At 38.4% G+C, this 14,458-nt stretch overlaps 1 protein-coding gene across 7 annotated transcripts in view; it reads right to left on the reverse strand.

Annotated features, from left to right (window-relative positions):
• Nucleotides 1-14,458, reverse strand: part of LOC137183392 (AP-3 complex subunit beta-2) — a 51,226-nt gene that overhangs the window by 19,582 nt on the left and 17,186 nt on the right. For all 7 annotated transcript variants that reach the window (XM_067590417.1, XM_067590416.1, XM_067590418.1 and 4 more), the window contains exons 2-14: nucleotides 11,703-11,778; nucleotides 11,018-11,092; nucleotides 10,552-10,647; nucleotides 10,220-10,380; nucleotides 9,738-9,804; nucleotides 7,484-7,666; nucleotides 5,994-6,191; nucleotides 3,807-3,904; nucleotides 1,709-1,763; nucleotides 1,498-1,569; nucleotides 984-1,046; nucleotides 738-870; nucleotides 139-248 (exon numbers count right to left, since the gene is read on the reverse strand). In XM_067590417.1, coding sequence (XP_067446518.1) covers nucleotides 139-248; nucleotides 738-870; nucleotides 984-1,046; nucleotides 1,498-1,569; nucleotides 1,709-1,763; nucleotides 3,807-3,904; nucleotides 5,994-6,191; nucleotides 7,484-7,666; nucleotides 9,738-9,804; nucleotides 10,220-10,380; nucleotides 10,552-10,647; nucleotides 11,018-11,092; nucleotides 11,703-11,778 — 1,387 coding nt within the window. The remainder of the gene's footprint in view (nucleotides 1-138; nucleotides 249-737; nucleotides 871-983; nucleotides 1,047-1,497; nucleotides 1,570-1,708; nucleotides 1,764-3,806; nucleotides 3,905-5,993; nucleotides 6,192-7,483; nucleotides 7,667-9,737; nucleotides 9,805-10,219; nucleotides 10,381-10,551; nucleotides 10,648-11,017; nucleotides 11,093-11,702; nucleotides 11,779-14,458) is intronic.

Consider the following 14,458-nt stretch of genomic DNA (forward strand, 5'->3'; position numbering starts at 1 on the left):
AAAAACAAACAAAATATCCAAAACAACCAAAACAGGTTCACTTAAAATGTACTCGGAGTGAATGTTATTACAGATTTAATGTGTGATCTTTTGTGATTTAACTCTGACATTAACGGCATTTTTGTGAATGAGACTGACCTGGATGTTGTCCGTTAGCTTCGCCATGTGCTTGATGATGTCACTGTGCTTCTCCGGCTGCATCTGCAGCAGCTTCTTGATAACAACCACCGACTCTGCAACCACTAACTCTGTACGACGGGACAAAGAGGCGCTTGTTGATACAGTATCAGGAAAAAACAGTCACTGAGTTTTCTTTCATTGTTGGTGGGTCTGTGTCTGTTATACAAATAAAGTTATTATTATTATTATTTTCTTTTTTATCATCAATTAAGTTACTTAAATTAAATTAGTCAATTAAATTTAGTCAATTACTTTTTTACTCACTGAGGAAAATGCTCTCAAACAGGTTCCTTATTTTCACTCTTAATTATATTTGTTGTTTTTTTTCCCACTAGTTCTGAAGTGAAGTCTGTGTGTTAGTGATCATCTAATCTTCTAAAACTTGTTATTTTCTGCTTCTATTTTTTTTCAATGTGCAAAATTTACATGCAAATTAATACACTTGATTGAATTAAACTATTGACCCGATATCTCCTACTGCTATCTGTATCAATTTATTCCTCCTTATAATATGAATCATTTAAAAAGCACCTGTAGTTTAACACAGAAAGACTCACCGTCTCTGTTGGACAGCAGCTGCACCAGGCCGTTCAGACACGTGTCCCTCACCTCACCAATATTGGTAGCACAGCGGCCAATAGCTTGAATTGTGGCAGCCACGAAGTCTTTATCCATACTTTTGATGTAAGTCTGCCAGGAAGAGAAGACATTCACTCAGTATAGTTTCTATTTTTTTTGTGCTATTTTGATTAAAGACAAAGATTCTGTCTTTTCGAAGCATCACAAACTTAATTTCACTTTACCTGAAACTCTCTGAGAATGGTGGAAATGTTCGTCTCATTGGCCAGATTGGTGAGAACCTCAAGCTGCAAAAGACAAAATAAATAAATAAATGAATAAAACACGACTGACCGTAATATATAAACTTAATTTAAAAGGCATCATTTCTTTGTTTAAGGGCTCCTGTGCCAAAGACTGCACTTTTAAAATTGTGCTTCACTCTGATTCATGTCTTTTAAATTGGCATCCGTGATACGTTTGGTTGAGTGAGTTCAAATCAAGTTTAATATTGTTTTTAATATTGTTTGACGGTCTTATTATATCTTAACATGACGTCATTGCTGCTCCTGTTGCAAGAACATAACTCAAAGTAAGTGAGCTTAAAATGATGGAACGGCAAAAGATACTGCAAATGTAATGTCCATTATGTGTCCGAGTTGAGAGAATTAATAGCCCTCCATTGATTCAGCCTCATGATTAAAGAGGAAAGGATGGCATCATAATTCTGACTAAAGGTGGAACAGAATATAAAGCAACCTTAAGGACTTTGATCTGGGTTGGGTCTGTGGAGCGGATGTAGAAACTCTTCAGGTATGGTTCAAACATCCCCTGTGAAACATAAAAGTGGGAAGAAAAAGAAAAAGTCAGTGAACCTGCAGCTCCATCAGCCTTTGATTTCAAGACAGACACACACACACACACACACACACACACATACAAAGACAAAATACCACGAGGTATAGCTCACCCTTCTCTTGATCGTCATTGTTGCCACGTTCTGAAGAACAACAAACTGAACTTCACTGGAATAAGAGACAGAAACAGGAGAGATTGAAGGAGCAGGCAAGGTAGGACTAGAAACACCCTGTTCAACACCTCAGGCAGCCGTGTTGAAGTCTGCAGCTCAACACAACAATGGTAATATTTTTTTTATTATTATTATTTGTACTAACATTAATAATTAGGAACAGATCTTGTTGGCTAGCTAATATACATCTAATAGCACATTGAATTTTTACACTAACATTCAACTTGAAGCAACCTTTTTTTAGTTTTTTTAGATGAGGTTGTCTGAGTAACTCACTGGGATTTATATATGTGACCATCCTGTTAATTTGAGATCCTGCAGCCTGCAACTGGATCACATGACAAAAGTAAATGGAGCCACCATAGCTTATAAAAACAAGCTCGCTATGTATTGCTCAACCTGTCAGGCAGGTGACTGGTGTTCAAAAATTGGCCGCAGGTACCAGCGTTATTGTGAAGTCTGCAAGCTTCAGCGTGAAATACGAACATGCTCCACCCTCACAAATACCCCCGAACGAGGTCTGAGAAAAAAACCTTTGAAAGTGTGTTTTGCCTGAAAGAATTTCTGTTTTTGTTTTGCTTTGCTGCTGTTGATTTTTGTGATATAACAGCCGACTGGGAGAGTATAACAAATGATTTGCCAAAGTCAGAGATCATTTTAATATCAAAGCCGTTACACAGGCTTAGTAGATAAACACAGGTGTTTTCAATGATTCTGTTATTTATTGTCCTTCGCTCTCTTGTTAGTTTTGTATTGTGTTACATGGTTCTGACCAACCTTAACATCAGCAGAGGTCTAGTCAAATAACTGACATCTGTGTACAAGGCCCCTGAAACTGTGATAGGTATATTTCAAGGAAAACAGGATGGCATGCAGATGATTGACAACATGAAGAGAAGATTCCCCTAAACACAATATTTACTTAGTAAGGAAACAGCAAAGCAACACTGAGTTGTACAGATATATCCCTGGATTACATAACTTAATTTGAATTTTTTAAACCTACTCATGACAACTTTCTGCTTTGTGAAAGTAGCCAAACAAAAACTAGCTGACTCCTCTCAAGCAACAACTCATGGAGCGTTAACATCATGTTGCAGACCGCTATTAAGAGAAGCTAAGTTGAATAAAACATTCATGTGAGCCTCAGATATGGAGTCTGAGATATAAATATAAATAAAATACAGTATTACTCTTGATAAAGCTGGTTAAAAAGGAATTTTAAACTATTTGTTTCTACCATCTTGGGGAAAACACTCCGGGAGGTTTTCTCATTCCTATTCTGCCAACATTACGATGTACTGTAAAAACCAGTTATGAAGACTAGGGCATCTGCTGATGAATGTGATATAATTAAAAGCTCCAGAACAGCTGCTAAATGAACTGGTCTTCCTCAAGTTGGTAAACCAGTGTGATTGTTATGAGAGCTGAGACCCCACTGACTTCATAGGACGAATTAAATCTAATGAAACAAATCGTACAGTACAATGGATTTCTGACAAAACCCCGTCAGAGAGATGCTGCTGAATGATGATCCTCATTACAGCACACCCAGAACCACAAGAGCGCTCGTTCAATAAGAAGCTGACAGCCTGCAGGACTAACAGCCAAGAGGCCACCGATGTGCCGTCATCACTCCTCATGGTTTATGCTCTCATGTTTACTCCAGCCTCACTGAGCTCCCGTTTTAATTTCACTTTCTGCTTCAGGAGGTTATAGAGGTTTATTTTACTACCCTCGCTCATCATTTTGTTGTCATAATGTTTTCCACTTTGCTGAGTTTCTTGGTCATTATGCTTTATCTTATCACATTCGGCTGTGTATTTGCACTTCTGCTTTTTTTGTTCCTTTTCACGCGAAGCTCATAAATCCAGCTCTCATTATTTTCAAGCCATTCTTTACCAAATAACGTTGCGACATGGCTGATATTGCTGGTTTTAAATACACTGGAGTAGTTTTGGAATATATTGCTGCCGTAATTTATAGTATATCAATTTAATTAGATAATTAATTTGGAATTATAGACACTGAACCTCACCTGTGGCTCCTCAGGAGACGAACTAGAGCCTTGGCGATCACCCCGACCTCCGCTTTAGGGGCGAGATGGAAGTACAGCTGAGCCACAGCCATCACCACCTGGAATATGAAGAAAATGAGAAAAAGAGATGAAGGGTTAAATCATCAGCAGTGATACAATCTCATAAAAAGCTGGATGTACTGGGTAATGTGTTGTGAAAAAGTCCTTTACTAGTGCATCACTGTTTTACACTGCCTTATGTTGCAGTGCAGATGTGGAATGTGTTGGATTTCTTCTGCCAATATGTTGAATGTGCATGAAAGAACTAAGGGAAATATGGCTTTGTTTTCTTTTTAGAGCTCTCAGCTACAAGAGAGATGATTAAAATGTATTTAAAATCCAAGAAATAAATTGGAAATGAGCCATTCAAGAGAAAGGAACGTCTCTTTTAGGTCTTGTAAGCACCGAATCTGCATTTACACACAACTTAAACCTGTATTAATTGATTTCAAGCCACTTGGGGCGATCGCAACACAACATTGACATATTATCTTGTACGTCTTGTACGTATTAGCAAACAGAGCAACATGAGCAGTCACGTTTCTGGCCACCTGATGAATGTAAGTCCTCTGTTCAATCTCCTTTTAGCTCTGTTTTGGTCTCCACCAACTCCTGAGGGAAATATCTTGCTCTTTAGCTGCTAAATTGTCCACTATGTTCACAAGCTAGCTGCTAACTTTATCTATCTGCTGTTTGGTGCTGAGCAGGAAATGTCCACTAAGTTTATCAGAGCTTATTTTCCTGAAAACAGCTGCCTGCTACATCTGGAAACAAGGTGATGATGAGAGCGGTGAAAGTGAATCAAAACAGAAAAGTCACTGCAGCATCATTTTGAGGAGACGGCAACTACTAATGATGCACAGCACCTGAACTGTCAAATATGTAGAAGTCAACTATCAATATGTAGAAATTATTACGTAACAATTTAAACACTTAAGTTTACACTTAAAATTCATGTACAATTAATTAACACTGTACACTACTTAAACATTTCTACATGGTGATAGCTGGAATGAAAACAACTGATAATTGCTCCAAATTTTATTATTTGTCTATAGATCTATAGCAGCATCTGTCTGTCACAGAATAAGACACATATAGACAATTTAAACCCGGTAATTACTGAAAGAACAGAACTGATGTAAAGGAGCAATAAAAACAGCTGTAGCATACAGAATATGTTTAAATAAAATATTGCTTATTTAGTTTGTGAAAGTCTGACGACCTTTCAGGCTCAAGATGATTTTAAAGGAGACACGAAGTTGTGTGGCTCCATATTTCCTGAAGGAGTTGAGATGTATTTGAAATGGAAAAGAAAAAAGGCTTTTGGCTTATGAATAAAAATAATAAAGTTACAAGAGTGTTTTTTGCACTGATTCATGATTCGGTCATTTTCATTTTATGAATAAATATGAACAGCTGCTGTCGGTGCTGTCATTCCTGTTCCACAGGTAGTTTTCCTGATCTGTTGTAATACAACAACAGCCCGACTGTTTACCGTCCCATCAGATCAGCTGATCAACTCCTTTAGTAGCCTCCTCACTCCTCGTCTCCTCCAGGTGCAATTAAGGGATTGGAAGATCCTCCGCGATAGAGGAGGGAGATCAGTTTCTGGGTCACGGCCGGAGTACGGAGGAGAGAGTATGCGTGGAAGCATAATGAAAAGCACCCACAGAGCTCACTGATAAGCTTCTACACTACTGGCAAGATAAGCAAACACATTTGTTGCCTGCAGAAGAGAGTTAATCTGAACCGCCTGAAAGCAAACAGGGGCGGGGGAGTTTTATAACATCTAACATGGAACAAAACAGGCCAACCAAGGTGACCACAGCAGCACTAATGTACTGTGATGCTTTATTAATTTCCTTTGGGAAACCGTCACTTGTCCTTCTTTCAGAGTGAGAGGTCAGCTCTGATGAAGTGTTTTGCTCAAGGACACTTCAGCTGGATGGATGCTTGTTAACACGAGGGCTTGAACCAAGGTCGTGCATTTAGAGACCTCAACTATTCACAACACCGACCTGCTGCTCGATGTATGAGAGGAAACAATTATAATCTCCGCCACGGTGATTGACTCAAAAGGAGTTAATTAGCTGCACTGTGTATGATGTAAGATGTGTGTATTATTCAACAGCATTGTGGTCTCACAGCTGCGTTGCGGCTCTGCAGGAGTGGCTTAGTGTTCCTCAGCAGCAGCCGGTGGTCTGGATCCATCACGTACGGCTTCCTCTTGGCCATTACTGCAGCCTCAGCCTTCTTCTCCTTCTCCTCCTCATCCTCGTCCTCATCTTCATCAGAGCCGTAGAAGGTCTTCTCCCCGCCTCCTCCCTCCTCCAGCAGGGACTCCTGCATAAAACAGTGAGGATTTAAAATAAAATTGTGTTGGCAGGGACGACCAAGACAGAAATGTTTCTATCTGTCCTGCATCCAAAGTAGTTACTGGCTGCTTAAAAAGTCACCAGATGGTAATTTTCTCCTGAATATATTTGTTTTAAAAAGGCTGCTACACTGTGTTTGAGAAGCGTTATCAGACCTCTTTCCATTATAAAAACATGTAGTGCAAAATGGCTTTAGCAATTTGTCACCACATGCATCAGGAATTATCATAATAACAATATTCCACATGGTATGAAAAAATAGCTCAATTTTTTAGTTAGTGGCTTATGAGACAGGTGGGTCTGAAACACTGATAAATATAGAGAAAAAAAATCACCAAGTTGGTTACATGGAGAAAGGAAAATAATGACAGAATGACTTCAATTTGTACCTCTGCACAGACACAATGGCAGAACGGGAAGGATATAATTAATCCAGCAAAATAAAACAAAATGCACCTATACACTTTTAACAGTTTTCGGTCCACATTTAATGTCACATCCATTCACATTCAAATTAGTTGTTTATGACGATACACAATGACAAACTTCTAGGTGTTTTAGTTTGCACGGACAGCTGCAACATGCAGCAACAAATCAAACAATGAATCAGTTTATAGTCTGCTGTTCCTCGCAAATTTGAAGTGACTCATAACTTTATTGAAAGCACATAATACACATAGAGGAATAACATACGGGAAAAGAAAATAGAGTAATTAAGGCTGTGCAAAATGGGACAAAGTGCTTTAGTGTCTGACTATGTTTGCTCACAGTTAACAGTAACTTTGCTGAAACCAAAAAAAAAACTATTTTGATAATCAATTAATCATTTAAAGCATTTATCAGACAAAAACACCAAACATTCACTTGTTGTAGTTTTTCAAATGTGACAATTTGTTGCTTTTCTTTGTTTTATTTAACATTAAATTAAATATTTTTGTTTCTTGGACTGTTTGTCAAACGAAATAAGCAACCTGATGACATCACCTTGGGTTTTGGGAAACTCCGATGTGCACTTGTCACTATTTTCAGACATGATTAATAAGAATTAATCAATAACTTAAAACAAAATTGGCAGATTAATGGAAAATAACTCACCTTCAACCAAAGTTGCTAGTTACTAACAACATAATAAATTAACATGAGTCACCATAGAGGAAATAAATACAACTGATCAATTAAGCAGCCAGTGACCAGAGATTATATTTACATAATCTGACAATCTGTGGGACTATATTTATTTTGAATGTGGTTCTTACTCACATTGATGTTTGGGTTGAGGAACTGGGTCCTGGCGTAGCGGGTCAACATGTTGATGATGACGACCTGCCCCCACTCCTCCACGTCGATCAGAAGGTTACACAGCTTCCTGTAGTTCTTGTGGATCAGGTCGATTCGCTCCGGACACACCTCCTCAAAAGCCATAACGACGCTTCCCGCGACCAACTGCAGCACAATTTCCATCACACACAAAACAGGAGTTAGAGTTTTGTTCTTAAGTACCTTTGATTAGGACTTTAAATGTTATATATGAGGATTATTGATGAACAAAATACTATCTACACGTTCCACAGTTACATCTGCAGTTGAGCAATTGTATATTTACACAATGTAATTTGTGACTGAATGCCACAGACTGGCTCTTTCTGGTATATTACACTTGGAAATTATAACAATTTATGAACTAATTTCACTATAAAGACGGAGATTGGTTAAATAAATGATAAGCCTTGAAACAGCTGAGGTATTGAATGCAATCTGGTGCCATTCAAACTATTTGCATTTGTTGAATAAAATCCGCTGAGCTATGTGAAGGCAAGTCGAGTTTATTTATATAGCACATTTCAGTATTAAGGCAATTCAAAGTGCTTTACATTAAACATTTAAAGCATTGAGACAAACTGCAAAAGAAGCAAACTATAAAAGGAAAGTTAAATACAAAAACAAGCTAAAATAGAGTAAGACAGATGAAATACAAGAATAAAAGTTACAGCTCTGTGTAAGAAATTAATAATTATTTGGTTTAATAAAAGGCAGCGGCAAACAGAAAAGTCTTCAGCCTTGATTTAAAAGAACTGAGAGTTGCAGCAGACCTGCAGTTTTCTGGGAGTTTGTTCAGATACGTGAAGCATAAAAACCGAACACTGCGTCTCTGTTTAGTTTTGACTCTGGGGACAGAAAGCAGACCTGATCCAGCCGATCTGAGAGGTCTGGATGGTTCATAACATAGCAGCAGATCAGAAATGTATTTTGGCCCTAAACTAGTCAGTGCTTCATTCAGTGTAAAGATCTGAGAACTGGAGTGATATGATCCACCTTCTTGGTCTTAGTGAGGACTCGAGCAGCAGCGTTCTGAATCAGCTGCAGCTGTCTGATTGTTTTTTTTAGGGAGACCTGTGAAGACAGCGTTACAGTAGTCGAGTCTTCTGAAGATAAATGTATGGACAGGTATTTCCAAATCCTGCAGAGACATAAGTCCTTTAATTCTTGATATATTCTTCAGGTGATAGTAGGTTGACTTTGTAATTGTTGTAATGTGGCTGTTGATATTCAGGTCTGAGTCCATGACTACACCAAGATTTCTGGCTGGTTTGTGGTTTTTTACAGTACTGACTGAAGCTGAGCGCTGACTTTTAATCGTTCTTCCTTGGCTCCAAAAACAATTACTTCAGTTTGGTCTTTTTTTAATTGAAGAAAATTCAAATCACTGAATTGTTCAATGCACTTACTCAGTGCTTGTATTGGACCATAGTCCCTCTTATGTAAATTTGTGTGTCATCTGCATAATTATGGTAACATATTTTGTTGTTTTCCATAATCTGAGCAAGTGGGAGCATGTAAATCTTGAACAGAAGAGGCCCCAGAATGGAGCCTTGGGGAACTCCATGTCATTTTTGTCTACTCGGACGTGTAATTACCTATAGACACAAAGTAGTCTCTGTCCTTTAAGTAGGATTCAAACCAGTTTAGTACTGTGCCAGAAAGTCCAGCCAAGTTTTCCAGTCGGTCTAGTAATATGTTGTGGTTGACCAGTTGATCCAGTAATACAAAGACTGAAATTCTGCCACTGTCAGTGTTTGAGTTGATGTCATTGAAGACCTTAACAAGAGCAGCCTCAGTGCTGTGGTCTGGTTGACATCCTGACTGGAAGACATCAAACAGACTAAACAGTTGTTTAGTGCCAAGAAGTTCTTAAGCTGTTGAAAAACAGCTTTTTAAATTATTTGGGCCTATTATTGTCCATTGGTGAAGCGTCTAGATTGTGCCTTTTTAAGAATGGCTTGATAAAGGCAGTTTTCAGCCTGTGGGAAGAAACCTGAGAGGAGAGACGTGTTCACAATTTGTAGAATATCTGAGGCCATGAAATTTAAACCATTTTTGAAAAACCTTGTTGGCAGAATATCAAGGCAGCAGGAGGAGAGTTTCAGATAATATCCTCCAGGTTTTTATGGTTGATGGAATAAAACTGTGTCGTGGTATTTGAATTGAACCGAGGTGAACAGAGTAAAAAACCCACCGTGGTTTTGTCAGCGAGCAGTTTCTCTATGACTTCAATCAGCTGGTCCTTCTGTTCTGGATCCAAACTGAGGGCAGACAAGGATAAATCACTCAAACATATGAGAGAAGAAGAAATGTTGGAGGAAAGGCAATTGGTTGAACTTAAAAATGATACTCAAGAGCGTAAAAAAAATGGACTGCACTGCCAGAGCAGTAATGGATTTCTGAAGGATGTACCTTTAACTGCCACAAAGGGCTTTAATTTTACAATGACAGTAAGTCATAGTGGATCTCCCTAGGCTCTCTCTGTAGGAGGCTGCAAAGTGAATAAAAATTCTCAAAAACAGATTTCTAACACAGATATGTACAATTTATGCCTCCTTTAGTTATTGTTACAAATGCCTCTACAGTATTCTTTATCTACTAAGTGATCTGCGCCAAGATGTGTTTACAGCCACAATCATGAGTCGTGATTGTTTTGTTCTTGCTTCTTGAGGTTACCTGTAGAGTTTGGGGATTGCGTGAGCAGCTGTCTTCCTGACGTATGGAGACATATCTGAAGCAGCTTCTTTGATGGCCAACATCATTATAGGGACGATGATAGTGACTCGGATGCTGGAGAGGACTCGCAGGGCGCTGGCTCTGATCAGCTGGTTTGGATCCTGTGAAAGCATAGCGTGGATATTTTATAAGCTATATTCCTGCTGCTGGTCAGTTTATATTTTTATGGACGGCTTGGCTTTCACGTGGTTAATTCCTTGTGTTGTCAAAATGTAAAAGATTTGTTAGGGCGACTTGAAAACTCTTGATGAAAGTAGCTGCCTCTGCTTTACCTTCAAGCCTCGCTGAAATGTGGAGATGGAGAGCAGAGCGAGATCTTGCTGCTCCTCGGCATAACGCACCAAGTACACATAGACCAGTTTCTTCACCTGAAGGGAGGGGCAGTAAGACGGAAACAGACAGATAAAAAAAAACAAAAAAAAAACAAAAACAGATTTAATCCCAATTATGTAGATTACTTCAATTATTTCTAGTGAGATAAATCTGAAGTGAAGAGATAAAGCACAGTGATAAATCACAAAAAGAGGAGAGGAAAATTGTAATTTTGCTCAGGTGAGATAAAGCCAAACCCCATGGGGCTTTAAAAAAACCCCGATAAGTTAATGCATAATTTACAAGCAAGGGAAATAAAAAAGCCTTTATACAGAGAGTAACTTCTTCCACCATATAAAGCTATACAAGCAGAAGAAAGAGAGCAAATAATACATGAAGCAACATGAAACTGGGTTTATTACAAACCTCAATATTTTTACAGGCCACATTTTTCACCACAGCAGGGAAAAGATCTGATGCGTTTTTACCTCGGGCGATCATCTGTAGACAAACCCCCCCCCCCCCCAAAAAAGAAAAAAGAAAGCACAAAAGCAGCAATGAGGATTTCACAAGATGACATATTAGAAGAGTTTACATCATTTGTAAGAAGGTGCAACTTTTTCATTTCCTTTCAGCCTTTTTTTTTTTTAATGTTTTCATGCTTTTCCTTCCCGCTTTCGTCTGCTCTGTCTTGCAGGGATGATGAATGAAGAGTCGCGTGCAGAGCTTCAGAAGGAGGAATCTGACAAGGATTATGAATATTTAACCGCTGACTGTAGTTATATCATCTAGAACTGTCTTTCTCTTATAGCTGTAGGATAATAAGTCTCTTATAATTTCAGGATATTAACTCCAGTATTGTATTAATTGAATTAAGATTTGTATCTCTGATTAGAGCGTCGTTATACTGGAAACCTAACCTAACCATCAAGATTATGACATTAAGGCTGCAACAAGAGCGAGCACTGGGTCTTTCCTGCTGTCAGAATAAATTAAAAATGATACATGTTGTGTTTTTACAATAAAACTTTCAGCGCCTTTGTCCTCCACTCAACATGCAGCCGTACCTACTGATCAGTGAAATCCCAGAGTAAACATTATTTATACTCACAGCCACGATCCGCTTCATTGCCTCCAGCTTCAAGGAGTCTTTGTTGCTGTCCAGCATCTCCTTTAAGTCGTCATGTCTGAGGGAAGAAAACACTGAAAATTAGATCACAGCTTGGTAGGTTTTTTTGTTTTTTGTTTTTTTTTTTAGCAGTACAAGCAACATCAAATGACACTGATTGCAGAGGCCTCAAACAAAAAATGCAGTACAGACCTGTTTTGCAATTTCCATTCAATACTCAAAATTGATCAAAGTCTGCAAATGTGACCCAGAAATTATTCTCTTTGAAGTGAGGAACGCGGCTTGCAAAATATGGAAACCTTTCAAACTGCAGCTCATAAATGCAGGCTAATTGGAAAGTGACATAATCCCTAAAACATCATCTCGCAGAGAGACTGTTGATATTTTTGCAGAAATTTAGAGAAGCAATAAGAAACGCTTTGATCAAGATGTCACTCAGTGCAACTGTGACTTGTAGGTCTATTAGTATCCTGCAAGTTCACGTCTGTAATATGCAGATATCCAACCACAACAAAGATTTCTAGACCTGAAAAAATTAGTCGATAAATCTCTAAATCGACTGATGGAAAATAAATTGACTGATTTTTTATAATCTCTTAATCATCAAATCATTTAACAACCCCAAATGTCACTTAACAATATCTTTGTGTAAAACAAACAGTTCATTCTGAGTTTTATGAAATTGTGATGAGCATTTTTCACTATTTTATAAACTAAACAATTCATAGATTAATTGTGAGATTCACCATCACAGTTGAGGACTAATTGTCATGTCAATCAATCGATATAATTCATTACAAAGTACTGACTTCCTCCTTGTTGTAATCAGAACTGCAGTATTGAAGCCATACAATTAAAATATAACCAAAAACATTGCCAGATATTTTGACTTATATAAGCTTAATTGCCATTATGTCACTGAAATAATACTTCACAACACTCCGGCTGATACTTTGTGTTTTTGGGTGAGCTTTTGAAGAGAAAATGGGTAGTAGGTGAGAGGTGGCATGCTATATAATATATACATGGAGTAAAATCTACTTATGTTTAAATAAAATAGCTTTCTGATGAACATCAGTGCTTGGTATCAGTACTTTTTTGGTACCAAGTGAAATGTGTTTGTAGCACCAAGTACTGAAAACTGCCAAAGTCAATGGTTGGTCATTTTGTTAACTAATTTTTTGATCATATAGTTGCTGATTTAAGTTCAAATTTTCAATATTTTATTTGAAAAAAGCTCTTTTGCAGGTGCTTGTGTTTAGGCAACTTTTAACATTTGAGAAGTTTGCTTCTTTTGTTGGGTTTTGTAAGGTGTCGTGTCTGTACTGAAACTCTGGTTCTCTGTCTGTCAGCACTTATAAAAACTTTTGAAAACTTTTGATGCATATTTCTATATAATCTATTTAGATGTCACCAAACACTTCATGTTTTATTGTTTTCCTATTTTAGGGGTGTACCAGCTGTCTTTTATAGTTTCAATCAAGCTACTGTAACCCAGTTAACGTGTAGCCGTGCAGCCCTGTTCATCCATCATCCCCCGTCAGGGACGATGGGAACAGACTGGCCGGGTTACACATGAGATGCAGGATCCTTGTCTGAGCGGATCTAAGCTGACATCTCCGCCCTGCTGCAAAACAAACACACATAAACAATACTGACAGATTCTACCAAACCTGCCAGGAGAAACCCGCAAACAGCAACGCTTAGACAATGGCGGCAGGTCACTGCGGATAGGATGACTGCTACAGCTGACAAAGATAAAGACACCAGCCTAATTGAATGTTGAAACGCTGATCGATGACATTTTCAACCAGCCTAAATATCCGTTTTGATGCTCTTTTGTTTCTTTTGCTCGGCAAGTGACAGGAGACAATTATGACTCAACCTCTTTCCTGTTGATGAAAACATTTGAATTTACTGTTATAAAGTCTTAGTGTCTGAAAAAACATCCACTTTTTCATTTTTCTGGGTGAATATGACCTTAATCACCAAAAGCAACTTCAAAGCAACTAATTATTTATTAGAACATTATATTTTTAGTTTGCGTACACCCATTTAAACAATCAACCCCTTATTGTACATTGACTGCAGATAAACTACGTTGTGCCTCTCACACCTCAGCTAGCATCTATGCTATCTATGCTAACTTACATGCTCTACTTCAGACATACACTATCATGGGAGGTGATGCAGATACAGTTACATCAAAAAGAAAAACTGCTACAGTGTTTAACCAAATGTGAAAATGTGCTGAACGTGTCAACATATCTCATGCATCTTAAAAAACAGTGTTGTAAAAGTGCTAATCAGGATGAAAAAGAGTCTGAGCCTCATTCGTAGGTGTGGGAATAAAGGGTGGGGTTGTTTCAGTGTTGTGTGGGGTGATTAAATGGCTGCAGAGCTACACATTTCCCCCCCCAACTAGTTTCCACGGCAACAAAGGATGCAATAAAATGAAGTAAAGCGATTTCCTGCCTCCCTGCAGTGCCTTTGTTGTATCTGACAGTGTTTCCACATGCGACTGACGGCCTGTGGTGCCGAGCAGAGGAAACACAGCGATCTACTCCTGGGACCAGTCTCCAGTGAGCAGAGGACTGTGGCTCTGATTCATGTCACTCGCACTGCTATATAACAGCTGTTATAAGATGGAGACCACGCTGTTCGGACACTTGAGACCCTGCATGGTCTTAAAGTTATACTCTTATACAGAGTTTTGGTATATAAGCAGATATCTCAAA

Source organism: Thunnus thynnus, chromosome 5 (assembly GCF_963924715.1).
Source record: "Thunnus thynnus chromosome 5, fThuThy2.1, whole genome shotgun sequence".
Lineage (NCBI taxonomy): Eukaryota > Metazoa > Chordata > Actinopteri > Scombriformes > Scombridae > Thunnus > Thunnus thynnus.